This window comes from Mobula birostris, chromosome 23 (assembly GCF_030028105.1).
Source record: "Mobula birostris isolate sMobBir1 chromosome 23, sMobBir1.hap1, whole genome shotgun sequence".
Taxonomy (NCBI): Eukaryota; Metazoa; Chordata; class Chondrichthyes; order Myliobatiformes; family Myliobatidae; genus Mobula; species Mobula birostris.
The window spans coordinates 63911133-63932908 of NC_092392.1; the positions used below are offsets into that span (position 1 = coordinate 63911133).

The following is a 21776-nucleotide window of genomic DNA, read 5'->3' on the forward strand; positions in this document are numbered from 1 at the left end:
CAGGACTTTGGGGAATGTTGCAGAGCACAGACCCTCAAAAGTGGCTACACAGATAGGGTGGTGAAGATGCCACAAAGCATGCTTGCCTTCATCAGACAGGACATTGAGTATGAGAGCCAAAACATCATATTATTGCTTCAGAAAATGTTGATGAGGCCACACCTGGAATATTATGAGTTCTGGTCACTGTACTTTATGAAGGTTGTGATTAAGCTAAGGGAACAGAGAAATTTCACAGAAATGCCACTGCGATTAGAGGGCTTCAGTTATAAGGAAAGGTTGGATTGCCAGTGTCTGAGGGAGGGCCTCTGATCCATGCTGAGGCATATCATAGTCCCGATGAAGGTCTTCAACCTGCTTCCCTTTCCACAGATGCAGCTTGACTTCAGACTACTTTAAACAAATGTTTGTATGTATTGCGGAGAAGGTCAGGGACTTCAGGGAAGAGAACAGTCATGTCCTGATACATAACTACATTACAAAAGAGGTGGTGTTAGCAGTTTTGACTGTAACAGAGGAGGCTGAGAAGTGATCTGATAGAGGTTTATAAAATTATAAGAAGCATGGACAAGAGGATGGTTACAGGGTGGGAGGAGGAATCTAAAACTAGAGTGGAGAGGTTTAAGGCGAGGGAGGAAAGATCTGAAGAGGATTTGAGAAGAAAAGTTATAATTACAGTATTTAAAATATTTTTGGATAGATAAATGGATAGGAGATGTGCTAAACACCAACAAATGGACCCAGCTGAGGGGGACCAAAAAGCTAGTTTTCATGCAGCATGACTATAAATGAAGAATACTGAAAGGTTCCATTTGTGTAAAGCAAGTCTTCAAAGCTGACAGGAATGTGGAAAAAGAATCCAACACTATATACCACCATCTCCCAGGCAACAGGAGCAAAGGCCACTTTCAGAGCTATATTTCCATATATCATTTTAACAGATTATCATAGGCTTACCATCAAAACCTTAACTTTGCTAAGCTCAAGAATAGCTCTTTTATGTCAACTGATGTACCTGAATCCCAGGGAAAGGAGTAACTTCTGACCCTGTGGCGATGATTATGTTCTTGGAGTTGATGATCTGTGTGCTGCCATCACTGCAGAGAGCTGTGACTTGGTTTTTCCCTGTGATCTTACCATAGCCTTGGACATGTGTTACCTTGCAGAAGTGGCAAGATATAAAACATCAAAACTCCATCATATCATCTGATTAGAAATGCTATACGTAAACAAAAAAAGAGCACAAATTTTATAAAGCATGTTAAAATGTTTATACTTAGGCAGTTTGTGCTCTGCAGACTATTGATGTCTCATTTGGAGAGTGATGCTTGCATTTGAATTCATGTTCTGCATCAGTGCAATGACATAAGCTTTTCTCATTTAGTAAAACTGATGACCAAATCAGACCAAGGAGAGTGGAGTCATGATCACATATATCAGAAACTAACCTTATTTTGCTTAAACAAATGGGCAATCCCATCAGTCAATGACTTCACTGCATTTAGTAAAACTGATGACCAAATCAGATCAAGGAGAGTGGAACTGGGATGAGAAACTAACCTTATTTTGCTTAAACAAATGTGCAATCCCACCGGTCAATGACTTCACTGCGTTGCTCTTCTGTTCCATCATTTTCTCCAGATTAAGATTCATTCCTGTGACTTTGGAACAACATTTAATCAATTACTGAGCAGATATGATTTATTCCAATTACATTATCTGATGCCATCGAAGTAACTAACCAATGGTTTGTAAATACTCAGACTTATAGAAGACAAAGGTTTGAAAATAGATTTAAAAAGAACAAGATGACAGCAGGCATCAGATTCATTAGGTGACTTGGATATTACAATAAAGATATTTTTAAGGATGCAGAGAGAGCTGACTGAGAAATAATATTCTTTGGCACAGTGGGGATGGTCAAGGAGCAAGGCAACTGACAAAAGAATTTACACAGCAAGTTTGGGAGTTGTTGGGCACCTCTGAGTGTTCATGGAGCAGATCAATGAAATGTTCCATGGAGGCACAGAGAAAGTTTAGGGCCAGCATGGTCCTGTAAGGGTGAAAGCTTGGGATAAAATCTACAGGAAACCCTGGATATCGAGAGATATTGAGGCTTGGAGAAAGAAAAAAGGAGGCATATAGTAGGTATATAGAAATAAAGATGGGGGAAGCTTTTCAAGAATAGGAAGTGTAGAGATATGCTTCAAAGGGAAATTAGGAAGGCAAAGAGGGATCATGAAATATCACTGACAGACAGGATTAAAATAAACCCAAAAGGAATTTTTTAAGTATACAAAGGACAAAAGAATTACAGGGGAAAAAAATGGGATTTCATTAGGAACTGAAGCAATGCATATGTGGAACCTCCTCTAACATACAGGCAAGGTCCTAAAGACCATATGACAAATAAGTAGAATCAGGCCATTCAGCCCATAAAGTCCGCTCCGCCATTCTATCATGGCTGATCCCAGATCCCATACACCTGCCCTCTCACCATATCCCTTGATGCCCCAACCAGTCAGGAACCTATCAACTTCCGCTTTAAATATACCCACAGACTTGGCCTCCACCGCAGTCTGTGGCAGAGCATTCCACAGATTCACCACTCTTTGGCTAAAAAAATTCCTCCTTACCTCTGTTCTAAAGGGTCGCCCCTCAATTTTGAGGCAGTGCCCCCTAGTTCTGGATACCTCCACCAGATGAAACATCCTCTCCACGTCCACCCTATCCAGTCCTTTCAACATTTAGTAGGTTTCAATGAGATCCCCTCTGCATTCTTCTAAACTCCAGTGAGTACAGGCCCAAAGCTGCCAAACGCTCCTCATATGTTAACCCCTTCATTCCTGGAATCATCCTTGTGAACCTCCTCTGGACTCTCCAATGACAACACATCCTTTCTGAGATAAGAAAACTGTTGACAAAACTCCCAAGTGTAACCTGATTAGTGTCTTAAATAGCCTCAGCATTATCTCTTTGTTTTTATATTCTATTCCCTTTGAAATAAATGTCTACATTGCATTTGCCTTCTTTACCACAGGCTCAATCTGCCAATTAACTTTCTGGGAGTCCTGAACGAGGACTCCTAAGTTCCCTTGCACCTCTGGTGTTTGAATTTTCTCCCCATTTAGATAATAGTCCGCACTTTTGTTCCTTTTACCAAGATGAATTATCATACATTTCCCAGATGAACTATCATACATTTCCCAACACTGTATTCCATCTGCCACTTTTTTGTCCATTCTTCCAATTTGTCTAAGTCCTGTTGCTATCACATTGCTTCCTCAGCACTACCTATCCCTCCACCTATCTTCGTATCATCCACAAACTTTGCCACAAAGCCATTAATTCCACCATCAAAATCACTGACAATGTGAAAAGTAGCAATCCCAGTATTGACCCCGACAGACACAACTAGTCACTTGCACCAACCAGAAAAGGCTCCCTTTATTCCCACTCACTGCCTCCTGCCTGACAGCCCATATCTTTCCTGTAACACCATAGAATTTTATTTTGTTAACCAGCCTCATGTGTGGCACCTTAACAAATGCCTTCTGAAAATCCAAGTAAATGACATCCATTGCCTCTTCTCTGTCCACCCTGCTTGTTACTTCCTCGAATAACTCTAACAGATTTATCAGGCAAGACCTCCCTTCGCAGAAACCATTCTGACCTTGACTTATTTCATCATTAGTCTTGAAGTACCCCTCGAGTCATTTTTGATTATTTGCTAAATTTTGTAGTAAAATAGCAAAGGGAAGGAAAACCGAAGATCTACTTACTTTCAATTCCTCTGCTAGCAAAGTCTTTCCCGTGAGCCAGGTGATAGAGATAGGAGTTGTTCAGCAAAGCCTAAGAGTAACAACTACATTTTTGATTACAGATCTTACAGACATACAGATTCACAGCAAAGTGTATCAGTGCAGAGTAACAAGACAGATCGAGTCTATTCCACTCTTCCAGCCTTCTCCACCATTCGAAAGATCATGGTCGATCATTTTTAATTTAGTTCACTGCTCCAGCTTTCTCCCCATATTCCTGGATCCCTCTAAACCTCACACTAAAATCTAACTCTTCAGATCTATATAATGATTTGGTTTCCACATACTCACTATGATAGAGAATTCCACTGGTTCACCACTTGCTGGAGGAAGATATTTCTGCTCATGTCAGACTGAAGTGGCTCATCATTACCTTTAGACTATTCTGAACTCCCCTCCCCATTCCTGAATATTAATCTGCACAATTTATTGTGAAGTTTGGAGGCTTTTGAGAGGGGAAGATGTTCCTTATTCCCTACCCCAACCTCTTCACACAGGGTAATATGAAGACAACCCTGGCCAAACAACAGTATACATGGACCGATAAAATAGTCTTTTAATGTACAGACTTGGGTAAGAAAGCATCAACATTCAACATGCACTGCTTAACATTAAATAAAAACGAAGCCCATTCATCAGGTACTCACTTTGGATGGGATACAACCCACGTTCAAACATGTTCCACCCAGTGTTTCATTCTTTTCCACACAGACAGTCTAAAGGAATTAGAAATTAATTAACATATTTTACATGGTTTAGAAGATTCAATTGAATCTTTTAATGTGTGGAAGAATACTTTCTCAATCCCTCCTCTTTGCTAAAGATGTCTCCATCAATCATTTTCAGGATTTGGTTGCATTAAGGAAATAAGCAGTCTTTTAAGACTAGCAGTGAATTCTCCAAATTGTTTCATTTAAAAAGTCAAATGGACTAACTTGCTACAATTCCATCCTACCAGATGTGGTTGTTTGCCCTTCAGATATCACACCACAGTAACCATTTTATCGGACGTAGCTAAGCGAACAGCTAGCAAACCTGAGCGTCTGGTGGCAAAAGGAGGAGGATCCATGGCCTACGGAGGGGGGAGGGGAGTTTAGGTGGTTAGTGGACTGCCTGGACTGTTGATTCAGGAGGCAGGTTAAATGGCAGCTGGATACATTCTGCTTTATGTTTTGTCAGGACACTGTGAATCATCTTTCACCTGACACTAACACTGCTCACCTATACCTACCATTTGGTTTACCACTGTTGACATTGAAGCAATCACTGTATTTTTATATGGGCCACCTTTCTGGGTAGCTCAGCACTGGCACTTGCACTAGCACTAGCTGGCCTGCTCACCTTAGCAGCTCGATTATTGTCATTGCCCCTAAGGTAATCATGTCACCTCAGGGACTTTTGGGCCTAGAATGTGGTGGCAATATCAGAATGACTTTTGGACTTTCTGTTTGAACTGTAACACCATGTTACATTGGCAGCTTTAATTATCGGATCACTCAAACACGGAGATGTGATGAGCTTTCTCGACAACCAGAGAGCATTAACTAGCCATCAATCTGAAATCTCCAAAAACAGTAATTGTCTTTCACATGAAAATGAAAAATAACCGCTGAAAACTGCTTTATAAGGCATTGGCCAGACCCCACTTGGAGTATTGTCAGCAGTTTTCAGCCCCTTATCTAAGAAAAGATGTGCTGGCATTTGAGAGGAGGCTTCGGTAGAAGCAAAAAGTAGTAAGGTGGAAAGTAAAAGTGGCAGGACGGCAAATCCAGGGCAAAAATCAAAAAGGGCCACTTTTCAACATAATTGTATAAGGGCTAAGAGAGTTGTAAAAGCGAGCCTGAAGGCTTTGTGTGTCAATGCAAGAAGTAACAAGGTGGATGAATTAAAAGTGCAGATTGTTATTAATGAATATGATATAGTTGGGATCACAGAAACATGGCTCCAGGGTGACCAGGGATGGGAGCTCAACATTCAGGGATATTCAGTATTCAGGAGGGATAGACATGAAAGAAAAGGAGGTGGGGTAGCATTGCTGGTTAGAGAGGAGATTAACGCAATAGAAAGGAAGGACATTAGCCTGGAGGATGTGGAATCGATATGGGTCGAGCTGCATAACACTAAGGGGCAGAAAACGCTGCTGGGAGTTGTGTACAGGCCACCTAACAGTAGTAGTGAGGTTGGGGATGGTATTAAACAGGAAATTAGAAATGTGTGCAATAAAGGAATAGCAGTTATAATGGGTGACTTCAATCTACATATAGATTGGGTGAACCAAATTGGTAAGGGTGCTGAGGAAGAGGATTTCTTGGAATGTATGCGGGATGGTTTTCTGAACCAATATATCGAGGAACCAACTAGAGAGCAGGCTATTCTAGACTGGGTATTGAGCAATGAGGAAGGGTGAATTAGTAATCCTGCCATGAGAGGCCCCTTGGGTAAGAGTGACCATAATATGGTGGAATTCTTTATTAAGATGGAGAGTGACATAGTTAATTCAGAAACAAAGGTTCTGAACTTAAAGAAGGGTAACTTTGAAGGTATGAGACGTGAATTAGCTAAGATATACTGGCAAATGACACTTAAAGGGTTGACGGTGGATATGCAATGGCAAGCACTTAAAGATCACATGGATGAACTACAACAATTGTTCATCCCAGTTTGGCAAAAGAATAAATCAAGGAAGGTAGTGCACCCGTGGCTGACAAGGGAAATTAGGGATAGTATCAATTCCAAAGAAGAAGCATACAAATTAGCCAGAAAAAGTGGCTCACCTGAGGACTGGGAGAAATTCAGAGTCCAGCAGAGGAGGACAAAGGGCTTAATTAGGAAGGGGGAGAAAAGATTATGAGAGAAAACTGGCAGGGAACATAAATACTGACTGTAAATGCTTTTATAGATATGTGAAAAGATAAAGATTGGTTGAGACAAATGTAGATCCCCTACAGACAGAAACAGGTGAATTGAATATGGGGAGTAAGGACATGGCAGATCAATTGAATAACTACTTTGGTTCTGTCTTCACTGAGAAGGACATAAATAATCTTCCAGAAATAGTAGAGGACAGAGGGTCCAGTGAGATGGAGGAACTGAGGGAAATACATGATAGTAAGGAAGTGGTGTTAGGTATATTGAAGGGATTAAAGGCAGATAAATCCCCAGGGCCAGATGGTCTGCATCCCAGAGTGCTTAAGGAAGTAGCCCAAGAAATAGTGGATGCATTAGTTATAATTTTTCAAAACTCTTTAGATTCTGGACTAGTTCCTGAGGATTGGAGGGTGGCTAATGTAACCCCACTTTTTAAAAAAGGAGGGAGAGAGAAACCGGGGAATTATAGACCGGTTAGCCTAACATCGGTGGTGGGGAAACTGCTAGAGTCAGTTATCAAAGATGTGATAACAGCACATTTGGAAAGCAGTGAAATCATTGGACAAAGTCAGCATTGATTTGTGAAAGGAAAATCATGTCTGATGAATCTCAGAATTTTTTGAGGATGTAACTAGTAGAGTGGAGAGGGGAGAACCAGTGGATGTGGTATATTTGGATTTTCAAAAGGCTTTTGACAAGGTCCCACACAGGAGATTAGTGTGCAAACTTAAAGCACACGGTATTGGGGGTATGGTATTGATGTGGATAGAGAATTGGTTGGCAGACAGGAAGCAAAGAGTGGGAATAAACGGGACCTTTTCAGAATGGCAGACAGTGACTAGTGGGGTACCGCAAGGCTCACTGCTGGGACCCCAGTTGTTTACAATACATATTAATGACTTAGATGAGGGAATTAAATGCAGCATCTCCAAGTTTGCGGATGACACGAAGCTGGGCGGCAGTGTTAGCTGTGAGGAGGATGCTAAGAGGATGCAGAGTGACTTGGATAGGTTGGGTGAGTGGGCAAATTCATGGCAGATGCAATTTAATGTGGATAAATGTGAGGTTATCCACTTTGGTGGCAAGAACAGGAAAACAGATTATTATCTGAATGGTGGCCGATTAGGAAAAGGGGAGGTGCAACGAGACCTGGGTGTCATTGTACACCAGTCATTGAAAGTGGGCATGCAGGTACAGCAGGTGGTGAAAAAGGCAAATGGTATGCTGGCATTCATAGCAAGAGGATTTGAGTACAGGAGCGGGAGGTACTATTGCAGTTGTACAAGGCCTTGGTGAGACCACACCTGGAGTATTGTGTGCAGTTTTGGTCCCCTAATCTGAGGAAAGACATCCTTGCCATAGAGGGAGTACAAAGAAGGTTCACCAGATTGATTCCTGGGATGGCAGGACTTTCATATGATGAAAGACTGGATCGACTAGGCTTATACTCATTGGAATTTAGAAGATTGAGGGGGGATCTTATTGAAACATATAAAATTCTAAAGGGATTGGACAGGCAAGATGCAGGAAGATTGTTCCCGATGTTGGGGAAGTCCAGAACGAGGGGTAACAGTTTGAGGATAAAGGGGAAGTCTTTTAGGACCGAGATTAGGAAAAACTTCTTCACACAGAGAGTGGTGAATCTGTGGAATTCTCTGTCACAGGAAACAGTTGAGGCCAGTTCATTGGCTATATTTAAGAGGCAGTTAGATATGGCTCTTGTGGCTAAAGGGTTCAGGGGGTATGGGGGGAAGGCAGATACAGGGTTCTGAGTTGGATGATCAGCCATGATCGTACTGAATGGTGGTGCAGGCTCAAAGGGCCGAATGGCCTACTCCTGCACCTATTTTCTATGTTTCTAAGAATGATTCTGGGCATGAAAGGGTTAACATATCAGGAGTGTTTGATGGCTCGGAACCCGTACTTGCTTGAGTTTAGGAGAATGAGCAGAAATCTCACTGACTGAAACTATTGAACATTGAAGGCTTAGGTAGAGTGGATGTGAAGAGGATGTTCCCCATAGTGGGTAAGTCTAGGATCTGAAGGCACAGACTCAGAATAGAAGGACGTCCATTTAGAACAGATGAGAAGGAATTTCTTTAGCTAGTGGTTGGTGAATCTGTGGAATTAATTGGCACGGACAGCTGTGTCGGCCAAGTTACCGAGTAGTTTTAAAACAGAAGTCTTTGGTTAGTCTGGGTGTCAAAGATTAAGGAGAATGGGATTAAGAGGGGTAATAAGTCAGCCATGGTGGAATGGCAGAGCAGACTCAATGGGCTGAATGATCTAATTCTGCTTCTACGACTTATGGTCTAAAATACTCGGCAGGTCACACAGTATGTGTGTAAAGAGAAACAGAATCAAGCTTCATCTTATCACAGCATAATTTGTACAGGCCATGGTGCAACTGTGGTAAACATTAGCACACTGGTTCTTGGACCTAAACCAGAAGAATCAAAATAAGGGCTACTCTGTAAGTTACTGCTCCTCAACTACAGTGGTCTCCAATTGCCTATGTACACCATGAGCAAATATGATATACACAATGTCAACTTGGAATCAGATAATCTTTACCTACCTTAAACCCCAACTGTGCAGCCTTAATAGCAGCGACATAACCTCCTGGGCCTGAGCCCAGAACAGTGACATCTGCATCAACTGAAATGTAAACCAAACATCATTAGTGTAAGTCTGCATCACCACCATTTTAAAAGAATCAATCCACACACATATCTTGAACTGTTGGCAGTAGCTGCACGCTGTTCTCATGGCAATCTTAGATAAATAGCAGCTCATGTAAAGCTATGCAAGGTGATGCATTTTGGTAGGAAGAATGAGAAGAGATGATATAAAGCAGAAAGACCGAGACCACATGCACAAATCATTGAAAGTTGTTAAGTAGACTGAGAAATTTCCAAGTAAATCATCTGGCATCAAATGAAGTACTATGTTTAATTATGGTTGCTTCATACAGACTACTATGGGAAGCAAGGGAGGAGATTGCTGAGCCTCTGGTGGTGATCTTTGCATCATCAATGAGGACGGGAGAGGTTCCGTAGGATTGGAGGGTTGCGGATGTTGTTTCCTTATTCAAGAAAGGGATATAGCCCAGGAGATTATAGACCAGTGAGTCTTACCTCAGTGTTTGGTAAGTTGATGGAGAAGATCCTGAGAGGAAGGAATTATGAACATTTGAAAAGGCATAATATGATTAGGAATAGTCAGCACGGCTTTGTCAAAGGCAGGTCGTGCCTTACGAGCACAATTTTTTGAGGATGTGACTAAACACATTGATGAAGGTACAGCTGTAGATGTAGTGTATATGGATTTCAGCAAGGCATTTGATAAGGTACCCCATGCAAGGATTACAGGTGTCCCCCGCTTTTCGAACATTCGCTTTACGAAACCTCACTTATGAAAGACCTACATTAGTTCCCTGATTTCGCTAACAAAAGGTGTTTTCACTATTATGAAAAAAGGCAGCACGCGGGAAAAGCAGCATGCGAAAAAAAGGCAGCGCGCGCCCCGAGCAGCCACTCTCCCCCGGATTCAGAACGGCATTCTAGCCGGCATTGCTTAAACACGCGCCTGTGAGCAGCCGTTAGCAAGTTGAGTTCTAAGGTATCCGAAAAGCCTAAAAGAGCTCGTAAGGGTGTTACACCTAGACATAATTAAGCGTTTCGACCATGGTGAACGAAGTACGGACAAAGTGAGTTTGGCTTGTAGAAGTTTACGAAGATGATGTTGAAGAGGTTTTGGCATCCCATAACCAAGAACCGATAGATGAACATAGAACAGTACAGCACATTACAGACCCTTCGGCCCACAATGTTGTGCCGACCCTCAAACCCTGCCTCCCATATAAGCCCCCGCCTTAAATTCCTCTATAGTAGTCTCTTAAACTTCACTAGTGTATCTGCCTCCACCACTGACTCAGGCAGTGCATTCCACTCTGAGTAAAAAACCTTCCTCTAATATCCCCTTTGAACTTCCCACCCTTTATCTTAAAGCCATGTCCTCTTGTATTGAGCAGTGGTGCCCTGGGGAAGAGGCGCTGGCTATCCACTCTATCTATTCCTCTTATTATCTTGTACACCTCTATCATGTCTCCTCTCATCCTCCTTCTTTCTAAAGAGTAAAGCCGTAGCTCCCTTAATCTCTGATCATAATGCATACTCTTTAAACCAGGCAGCATCCTGGTAAATCTCCTCTGTACCCTTTCCAATGCTTCCACATCCTTCCTATAGTGAGGCGACCAGAACTGGACACAGTACTCCAAGTGCGGCCTAACCAGAGTTTTATAGATCTGCATCATTACATCCCTCGACTTATGAAGAGCTGTTGCAATCGCAAGAGGAAAGGATAACAATCAAAACCGAATGCAGTAGCGAACGGACTGAAAATGAAGTCGTCCAGGAACTGAACGTGAGGCAACTGTGTGAGATTTTCACTGCAATGATAAAGTACGGCTTTAATTTTGAAAGGGTACGTCAGTTTAGGGCATATTTGCAGTGCTTACAAAGAACTGTATGATCTAAAGATGCGCGAGGCTAAACAGTCAAGTATACTGTCATTTTTCAGGCCTTCCAGATCAGCCACGGCAGACAACGAACCTCGACCTTCGACATCGAAGATGACCTGCCTGCCCTGACGGAAACAGATGACACCCCAGTGTCCCGCCACCCCAACCCCCGGGCTGCGGACAGATACCAATCCGCGGAGAATGCAGCGGTAGCCGGGAGGCACCCAGCACATCTTTAAGAAAAACAGCCGAAATAAACAAGCTAATTAATTAGGTGCCACTCGGCACGTAAATGTCGGCCCAGATCAGAGGCCACCGCTGGACCAATGTATTCTCCATGGATCAGTATCAGTTTGCTGCCCAGAGGGTGGGAGCCACTGCACCACCCCAACCTCCGACGACTCAGCCTAACACACCATCATTAATATGCTCGGCGCTGTCCCAATTCCAGTAAGTGATACTACACTGTACATACATTATTTCTACTTTATATCGGCTGTGTATTTTTACGTGTTATTTGGTATGATTTGGCAGCTTCATAGCTTAAAGGTTACTCGAGAGTGCTTGCACCGTGTTTCTGCTGAGAGAGATTTTCGCTCCGGAGAACAGTGCAGCAATGATTGTGGAAATGTTTTTCTACTTTATATAGGCTGTGTATTCATCATATCATTCCTGTTTTTACTATATGTTACTGTTATTTTAGGTTTTATGTGTTACTTGGCATGATTTGGTAGGTTATTTTTGGGTCTGCAAACGCTCACAAATTTTTCCCATATAAATTAATGGTAAATGCTTCTTCGCTTTATGACATTCCGGTTTACGAACCATTTCACAGGAACGCTCTACTTTCAGATGGCGGGGGAAACCTGTATTGAGAAAGTAAGAAGGCATGGCATCCAAGGGGACATTGTTTGTGGATCCAGAACTAGCTTGCCCACAGAAGGCAAAGAGTGGTTGTAGACGGGTCATATTCTGCATGGAGGCCAGTGACCAATGGTGCACCTCAGGGATCTTGGTGATTTTTATAAGTGACCTGGATAAGGAAGTGGAAGGAAAGGTTAGTAAATTTGCTGATGCCACAAAGGTTGGGGCTGTTGTGGATCGTGTGGAGGGCTGTCAGAGGTTATAGCAGGACATTGATAGGATGCAAAACTGGGCTGAGAAGTTTCACATGGAGTTCAACCCAGATAACTGTGAGGTGGTTCATTTTGGTAGGTCAAACATGATGGCAGAGTATAGCATTATTGGTAAGATTCTTGGCTGTGTGGAGGATCAGAGGGATCTTGGGGTCTGAGTCCACAGGACACCTAAAGCTGCTACGCAGGATGACTGTGATGTTCAGAAGGCATACTGTGCATTGGCCTTCATCAACTGTGAAACTGAGTTTAAGAACGAAGAGTTAATGTTGCAGCTATATAGGACCCTGGTCAGATCCCACTTGGGAGTACTGTGCTCAATTCTGGTCGCCTCACTACAGGAAGGATGTGGAAACCATAGAAAGGGTGCAGAGAAGATTTACAAGGATGTTGCCTGGATTGGGGAGCATGCCTTATGAGAACAGGATGAGTGAACTCGGCCTTTTCTCCTTGGAGCGATGGAGGATGAGAGGTGTATGAGATGATGAGAGGCAACGATCGTGTGGAATGTCAGAGGTTTTTTCCCCAGGGCGGAAATGGCTAACACGAGAGGGCATAGTTTTAAGGTGCTTGGAAGTAGGTACACAGGAGATGCCAGGGGTAAGTTTTTTTATGCACAGAGTGGTGAGTGTGTGGAATGGTCTGCTGGTGGCGGCGGTGGAGGCGGAAACAATAGGGTCCTTTAAGAGACTCCTGGATAGGTACATGAAGCTTAGAAAAATAGAGGGCTATGGGTACACCTAGGTAGTTCTAGGGTAAGGACATGTTCGGCACAGCTTTGTAGACTAAAGGACCTGTGTTGTGCTGTAGGTTTTCTATGTTTCTGTTAGAGGACAGATGTAAAGATATAATACCAAACAAGAGAAAATCTGCAGATGCTGGAAATACAGAGCAACACACGCACACAAAGTGCTGGAGGAACTCAGTAGGCCAGGCAGCATATACAGAAAAAAAGTAAAATTGACATTTTGGCCTGTCTCTGCCTGGCCTGCTGAGTTCCTCCAGCATTTTGTGTGTGTTGTGAAGATATAATAGATGGGGCAGGACAAATGTGATCTGCAAGTTTTTGAGGAGGTGACCCAGGTGAGTGATGAGGGTAGGATAGTGGCAATTGTTCATTCAGACTTTAGTAAAGCATTTGAGATCATTCTTTGTAGGCTGGGGTGGGAATCATGGCGACTTGGGACTTTGGATGGAGAACTGACTTGCCTACAAAAGGCAGAGAGTAGAGGTGGAAGGGTGTTATTCTGTCTAGAGGTCCATGATCAATGATATCCTACAGGAACCCATATTGGGATCTCTTGTTTGTGATAAACTGTATATGAATAAAATTAATGAAAGTATGGATGACTAGGTTAGGGAGTTGGATAGATGATAGAAAAAGTTGGTGGATCATACTGTCGATTGCCAAAGGCAGCGGTGTATACATCAGTTAAGAGATATTTACAAAGAAATGAGAGATTGTTTAACCTGGGCAAGTGTGAGACATTGCACTTTACAAGGAGAGGGAGATGTGGGTGGAGAGTAGAAGGTGCCTGGAATGGGCTGCGAGGGGCCGGCGTGGGATCCAGTGTGCGAGAAATCGGTGTGAGATCCAGTGTGAGTGTAGTTGGTTTGGGGTCCAGTGTGCAAGTAGCCAGTGTGAGATCCAGTGCGAGAGGAGGAAATTTGAAGAATAACACATTAACAAGGTACTCTTAAGGTATTCACCATTCTGAGTGAAAAACAACTCCCCCCTCCCTCTCCAACGCTGGTCAAAGAATTTCAGTCAACCACACAGCACGATGCGACAAAGCAAAGCCATCTCTTCAATACATAAATCAGACTTAATTTCAAGGATATCTCAGAGCCTTCTGCTAGAGGCAATGGGCACTCTCAGATGACAGATCCATTGGGAAATTGAATGGAAGTTTTGGGACAGGTAATTGAAAAGCTGCAGCAAACAATCGCCTCCACTAATCAAATGTCCAGGTCATCTACAAGCCATAACATATTTCCAACAAGGCCAGGAGTTTGTCAATAGAAATCAGTGATGAATTATCAGTGCTCAAAATAACAAAGGTTATCTCAGGAAGGTTATCACAAAGGTGCTTTATCAGCTTGGCTGTGACAGTGCAATGGACTAAGCTGGAGCTGGGACGTTGCAATGGATTCAGCTGAGACGCTGTATTGGATTGAGCTGGATCTGAGACATTGCACTGGATTGAGCTGGAGCTGAGATGCTGCATTGGATTGAGCTGGAGCTGGGACATTGCACTGGATTGAGCTGGAGCTGAGACGCTGCATTGGATTGAGCTGGAGCTGGGACATTGCACTGGATTGAGCTGGAGCTGAGACGCTGCATTGGATTGAGCTGGAGCTGGGACATTGCACTGGATTGAGCTGGAGCTGTGACGGTGCATTGGATTGAGCTGGGACGTTGCAATGGGTTGAACTGGATCTGAGACACTGCATTGCATTGAGCTGGAGCTGGGATGCTGCATTGCTTTGAGCTGTATCTGGGATGGTGCATTGCATTGAGCTGGAGCTGGGATGGTGTATTGGATTGAGCTGGATCTGAGACACTGCATTGCATTGAGCTGGATCTGGGATGGTGCATTGGATTGAGCTGGATCTGAGACACTGCATTGCTTTGAGCTGGATCTGGGACGATGCATTGGATTGAGCTGGATCTGAGACACTGCAGTGCTTTGAGCTGGATCTGGGACAGTGCATTGGATTGAGCTGGGACGTTGCAATGGGTTGAACTGGATCTAAGACACTGCATTGCATTGAGCTGGAGCTGGGATGGTGCATTGCTTTGAGCTGGATCTGGGATGGTGCATTGCATTGAGCTGGAGCTGGGATGGTGCATTGCTTTGAGCTGGATCTGGGATGGTGCATTGCATTGAGCTGGAACTGGGATGGTGTATTGGATTGAGCTGGATCTGAGACACTGCAGTGCTTTGAGCTGGATCTGGGACAGTGCATTGGATTGAGCTGGAGCTGGGATGTTGCACTGGATTGAGCTGGAGCTGGGATGTTGCACTGGATTTGAGCTGGAGCTGTGATGTCGCACTGGATTGAGCTGGAACTGGGACGATGCACTGGATTGAGCTGGATCCGAGACACTGCAGTGCCTTGAGCTGGAGCTGGGACGATGCATTGGATTGAGCTGGATCTAGGGTGGTGTATTGCATTAAGCTGGATCTGTGATGTTGCACTGGATTGAGCTGGAGCTGGGACACTGCATTGCTTTGAGCTGGAACAGTGCACTGGATTGAACTGGAGCTGGGATGTTGCACTGGATTGAACTGGATCCGAGACACTGCATTGCTTTTAGCTGGAGTTGTGACGATGCATTGCATTGAGCTGGATCCGAGACACTGCAGTGCTTTGAGCTGGAGCTGGATGCATTCAGAACCATCCGGGAGACTGAAAACTTCATAGATAGGGCTTTTACTGTGGTCACATAGAGAATTCAGGCTTCAGGTAGAAGATGGGTGACCTCTAAGAGAAGAAAGGGAGTAGGCAGTCAGGGCAGGGTTCCCCTGTGGCCATTCCCCACACAACTAGTCTTTGGATATGCTGGGGCTTGGGGGGAAGCAATTACCCATCAAGATACAGCAGCACAGTGGCCAGCTCTGAGGCTCAACAGAAATTTGAAAAGTCAGGCAGAGCAGTTGAGCTAGGAGATCAGCAGATTCTGTGGCTGTGAAAGAGATGCCAAAATGGTGTGCCGCCTCCTAAGTGTCAGGGACTAAGATGTCTCAGAGCGGCTGCAGGAGATTCTCAACAAGCAGGGTGAGCAGCCAGAGAGAAAGTGGCTGTGTGCAGTGAGGCTGTGAGGAAGAACCAGCAGATGATAGGGCAAATTGCAGTCAGTGGGATGAGATGAAGTGTAATGAGGGCAAAATCAAAAAGGGTGATGAATACAGGCCTGAAGGTGTTATATTTGAATGCTCTCATTATACGGAATAAAGCAATGATCTTGTAGTGCAGTTAGAGATTGGCAGGTACGATGTTGTTGCCATCACCAACTCATGGCTGAAAGAAGATCACAATTCGGAGCTTAACATCCAAAGAAACACCCCCTATCAAAAACACAAGGAAATAAGGCAGAGGGTGGGGTGGTAAAAAAATTCAATCAAATCCTTAGAAAGAGGTGATATAGGATTGGAAGTTGTGGGTAAAGTTAAGAAAATGCAAGGGTAAAAGGATCCTGATGGGAGTTATATACAAGCTAGGAAAGACAAAATATGAAAGCAAGCTAGTAAACAATGCTTTTTCAAGTATGTAGAAATAAAAGAGATGAGAGTGAATATGGGAACGACAGAAAATGAGGCCAGAAAAATAATAACAGGGTAGAAGGAGATGGCAGATGAACTAAATGAGTATTTTGCATCAGTTTTCACTGTGGAAGACACTAGCCACGTGTCAGATGTTGCACAGTGTGAAGGAAGAGAAGGGAGTGCAGTCACTATTATAAGAGAGAAGGTGCTCAAAATGCTGAAAGACCAAAAGTCATAAGTTACGTGGACCAGATGAACCGCATCCTAGGATTCTGAAAGAGTTAGAGATTGTGGAAGCATTAGCAATGATCTTTCAAAAATCATTGGACTCTGGCATGGTGCCAGAAAACTGGAAAATTGTAAATGTCACTCCACTCTTTAAAGAGGGAGGTAGCAGAAAGGAAGTTATAGACCAGTTAGCCTGACCTCAGTGGTTGGGAAAATGTTGGAGTCAATTGTTAAGGATGAGGTTATGGAGTACTTGATGACACAGGACAAGATAGGACAAAGTCAGCGTGGTTTTCTTGCCTGACAAACCTGTTGGAATTCTTTGAGGAGATTACAAGTAGGATGGATAAAGGGGATGCAGTGGATGTTGTATACTTGGATGTTCAGCAGGCCTTTGACAAGGTGCCACATGACGCTGCTTACCAAGTTAAGAGACCATGGTATGACAGGAAAGTTACTGGCATGGTTATAGCATTGGCTGATTGGTAGGAGGCAGCGAGTGGGAATAAAAGGATCCCTTTCTGTTTGGCTGCCAGTGAGTAGTGGTGTTCCACAGGCATCGGTGTTGAGCCCACTTCTTTTTATGCTGTATATCAATGATTTAGATGACGGAATTGATGGCTTTGTTGCCAAATTTGCAGATGATATGAAAAGATTGTTGGAGGGGCAGGTAGTGTTGAGGAAACAGCGAGGTTGCATAAGGACTTAAGACAGATTAGGAGATTGGGCAAAAAGGTGGAAAATGAAATACAATGTTGGAAAATGCATGGTCATGCACTTTGGTAATAAAAATAAATATGCAGACTATTTTCTAAACAGGGAGAGGATCCAAAAATCTGAGATGCTAAGGGGCTTGGGAGTTCTTGTGCAGAACACCCTAAACTTGCAGGCTGAGTCAGTGGTGAGGAAGGCAAATGCAATGTTAGCATTCATTCATTGCTCTTGAATACTTGAGCAGAGATGTAATGCTGAGGCTTTATAAGGCACCTTGAGTATTGTGAACAGTTTTGGGCTTATCTAAGGAAAGATGTGCTGGCATTGGAGAGGGTCCAGAGGCGGTTCATAAGTATGATTCCAGGAATGAAAGGGTTATCATACGAGGAATGCTTGATGTCTCTGGGTCTGTACTCGCTGGAATTTGAACGCTGAAAGGCCTAGACAGAGTAGATGTGGAAAGAGCCTACGGTAGATAAGTCATAATATGGATAAAGAAATGGAGGACAAACTTAATCCATCACTTGCAGTAAGCCAGAAAAACGAAAGTGCAAGGGGGCAGAGTGAGTGTAGTCGCTATTACTAAGGTGAAGGAGCTTGGGAAGCTAAAACGTCTGAAGATGGGTAAGTCATGGGGACCAGATGGTCTACAACCCAGTGTTCTGAAAGAGGTAGGTGAAGAGATTGTGGAGGCATCAGTAATGATCTTTCAAGAATCACTAGATTCTGGAATGGTTCCAGAGGACTGGAAAATTGTAAATGTCACTCCACTCTTAAGAAGGAAGGGAGGCAGAAGAAAGCAAATTATTGGCCAGTCAGCTTGTCTTCAGTGGTGGAGAATATGTTGGAGTCCATTACTAAGGATGAGGTTTCAGGGTACTTGGTGGCACATGATAAAATAAGCCAAAGTCAGCATGGTTTCCTTACGGGCAAATCTTGTATGACAAATCTGTTGGAATTCTTTGAGGAAATAATAAACAGGACAAATGAAAGCCAGTGGATTACTTGGATTTTTAAAATGCCTTTTTGACAAGGTGCTGCACGTGACACTGCTCAACAGGAAAGATAATAGTATGGATAGAAGATTGGCTGACTGGCAGGAGTCAAAGAATCAGAATAAATGGGGTCTCTTCTGGTTGGTTGCCGTTGACCAGTGGTGTTTTGCAGGGATCAGTGTTGGGGCTGCTTCACATTATATGTCAATGATTTGGATGAAGGAATTGATGGCTTTGAGGCCATGTTTGCAGATGATATAGATAGGTGGATGGGCAGGTAGTGTTGAGAAAACTGGGAGTCTGCAGAACTTGGGCAGTTTGGGAGAGTGGGAAAAGTGGCAGATGGAATATAGTGTGGGAAAGTGTATGGTCTTGCACTTTGGTAGAAAGAACAAAGGTGTAGACTATTTTCTAATCAGGGAGAAAATTCAAAAGTTAGATGTGCAAAGGGACTTGGGTGTCCTTTTGCAGGATTCCTAGAGGTTAACTTGTAGGTTGAGTCAATGGTCAGCATTTGTTTCAAAAGGACTAGATATAATAGCAAGGATGTGGTGTTGAGGGCATTGTTCAGACAGTACTTGGAGTATTGTGAGCAGCTTTAACAAAGAAAAGATGTGCTGGCAATGTCCAATGGAGGCTCACCAGAATGACTCCAAGGGTTCACGTATGAGAAGCATTTGATGGCTCTGAGCCAGTATTTGCTAAAATTTAGAAGAACGAGGGGGATCTCATTTAATCCATTCGAATATTGAAAGACCTGGATGGAGTGGATGTTTCCAATAGTGGGCAACTCAAGCCTCAGAATAGAGGGACGTCCATTTAGAATAGAGACGAGGAGAAATTTCTTTAGCTAGAGGGCTACGAATCTGTGAAATTCATTGGGGTTGAGGGGGGTAATAAATCAGCTGTGATGTAATGACGGAGCAGACTTGACTGGCCAGGTGACCTAATTCTGCTAGGTCTCATGGTCTTACTGCCGTCCATACCTGGTGTAGCATCAGCATATGTCCGCATCTGGACCGCTGAAAGGCCCTGGAGTCTGCGACAAACATTTCCACCCTGCATAAAACACAAAAACGTTCAAAAATGAGCACTGCCCATTGTTTCTTTTCATGAGCTCGAAGTCCACCAGGCAATATCCCCCAAGTTCACAATGATTACTCCTGTAAAATACTGCTTAAATGCCACAAACCGCTGGAGTGGGTTGGACTCATAAGACTGTTAAATCTCTGGCATTCGTCACTGCTCCTGTCCAAAATCACTGGCTTTCAAAGCAGAACCACTCAGACAGAATTACTTAAATCTTAGTGTATGCATTGAGTATTTGCAATTAAATGTGATGTACTTAACAAACATTGAATATTTGTAGACCTTTACAATGTAAGAGAATAACTGATCAGGAACAAAGGAGCAAGAAGCAGACTCCAATATCTCAAAGGGACAGACAAGGAGGAATGGGTGAAAGGATCGCATTTTGGAACAGTGACGGGCAGGACCAGACAAGAGCTGGGCATGAGTTAAATACTGGGAACGTATGATAATATGAAGAGGAGCCCTGGGCAAGGTGACGGAGGGGGAAGTACACAATGGGCGCTAGAGAGAGGGAGAGGCTGCATAGGAGAGTTGAATGGTGGCAATAGAGTCAGTGGGCAGGCAATGGGGGAATGGGCAAAGGGGACAGGGGTGGGGGAACAGGATGGGAAGAGGGGACGGAGTGGGGATGCGGGACAGGCAGTGTGGGGGGAGCGTGGGGACGGGCAGAGTGGGGAGCGTGGGGGGGACGGGCAGAGGGGGGGAGCGTGGGGGGGACGGGCAGAGGGGGGGAGCGTGGGGGGGACGGGCAGAGGGGGGGAGCGTGGGGGGGGACGGGCAGAGGGGGAGCGTGGGGGGGACGGGCAGGGGGGGAGCGTGGGGGGGACGGGCAGAGGGGGGGAGCGGGGGGACGGGCAGAGGGGGGGAGCGGGGGGACGGGCAGAGGGGGGGAGCGTGGGGGGGACGGGCAGAGTGGGGAGCGTGGGGGGGACGGGCAGAGTGGGGAGCGTGGGGGGGACGGGCAGAGTGGGGAGCGTGGGGGGGACGGGCAGGGGGGGAGCGTGGGGGGGAGCGTGGGGGGGACGGGCAGGGGGGGAGCGTGGGGGGGACGGGCAGGGGGGGAGCGTGCGGGGGACGGGCAGGGGGGGAGCGTGGGGGGGACGGGCAGGGGGGGAGCGTGGGGGGGACGGGCAGGGGGGGAGCGTGGGGGGGACGGGCAGGGGGGGAGCGTGGGGGGGACGGGCAGGGGGGGAGCGTGGGGGGGACGGGCAGAGGGGGGGAGCGTGGGGGGGACGGGCAGAGTGGGATGGGATGGACGACAGGATGGTGTAGATTGCTGTGGGGGGGGGGGGTTGGAAGCCAAACAGCCGTGATTCCAGGGGGAGGGGGCGCGGTGCAGACAGCGGTGGGAAGCAGTGACGGGTAGGAACGGTGCTGGAGAGAGAGGGGTTGCTTCCCGATAACGCCAGTCCCGGAATCGGGTCAGACGCTTGGTGGGGACTGGTGCAGCCCGGTCAGTGGTGGTCCCGGCGGCGGGAGCCAGGCCCGAGGCCTGCCTGCGGTCACGGGTAATGCTCGAGTCCCTGGCCTCGCCGCAGTCAGTACCGCCTGTCCCGCAAACCCCATGCTCGTTACTGAGGACAATCTCCCCATTCCACCCGGAACATGCAAAAGCCCCGCTCCCGGGCTGACCTTGAACAACCGGCGGATCATCGCTGCGACCGCGGCTCCACCTCAGCGCCAGCGGGAGTGCGCATGCGCGCGTGACGTCACGACAGGACCACGTGGGTGGGAGTGTTGGCCCCCACGGGGGACGTTTCGCTGTTGCTCGTTGCCTGTTGGACTGTCCGGCTCCTGCCCCGCATTTACACCCTCTCACCTGGCATCGCACATTGCAGTCCCGGTAAAGAGTTACCCGCTGTCTGCTGTGGCTCTCATAAAGTTATCTCAGTCCGGGGGGGGGGCGGTTTACTGGCGCAGCAAGCCCAGTTCTTCACCTTCGAATTCCCCAAGATCTTCTCAGACCCAGGGTCTGCACTATATGTAGAGAAGGATGACGACTGCTACATTTCTTCGTAGCTCGGCGAGTTCGGTGATCTGCACCCTTAAGGATGGGTATGACTCAGTAGCATCCTCACAGATGGACATATTGAGGATCTATAGATCCTTCTATGCCAGTCTGCACGACA

General features: G+C 45.4%; 1 protein-coding gene across 1 annotated transcript in view; it reads right to left on the bottom strand.

The window, feature by feature from the left end:
• dldh (dihydrolipoamide dehydrogenase) overlaps nt 1-21356 on the bottom strand; it is a 56548-nt gene extending 35192 nt beyond the window's left edge. The window contains exons 1-7 of the mRNA XM_072240953.1: nt 21280-21356; nt 19542-19614; nt 9268-9347; nt 4469-4537; nt 3783-3852; nt 1561-1661; nt 1016-1159 (exon numbers count right to left, since the gene is read on the bottom strand). Coding sequence (XP_072097054.1) covers nt 1016-1159; nt 1561-1661; nt 3783-3852; nt 4469-4537; nt 9268-9347; nt 19542-19614; nt 21280-21300 — 558 coding nt within the window. The 5' untranslated portion in view covers nt 21301-21356. The remainder of the gene's footprint in view (nt 1-1015; nt 1160-1560; nt 1662-3782; nt 3853-4468; nt 4538-9267; nt 9348-19541; nt 19615-21279) is intronic.
• Nucleotides 21357-21776: the final 420 nt, after the last annotated feature.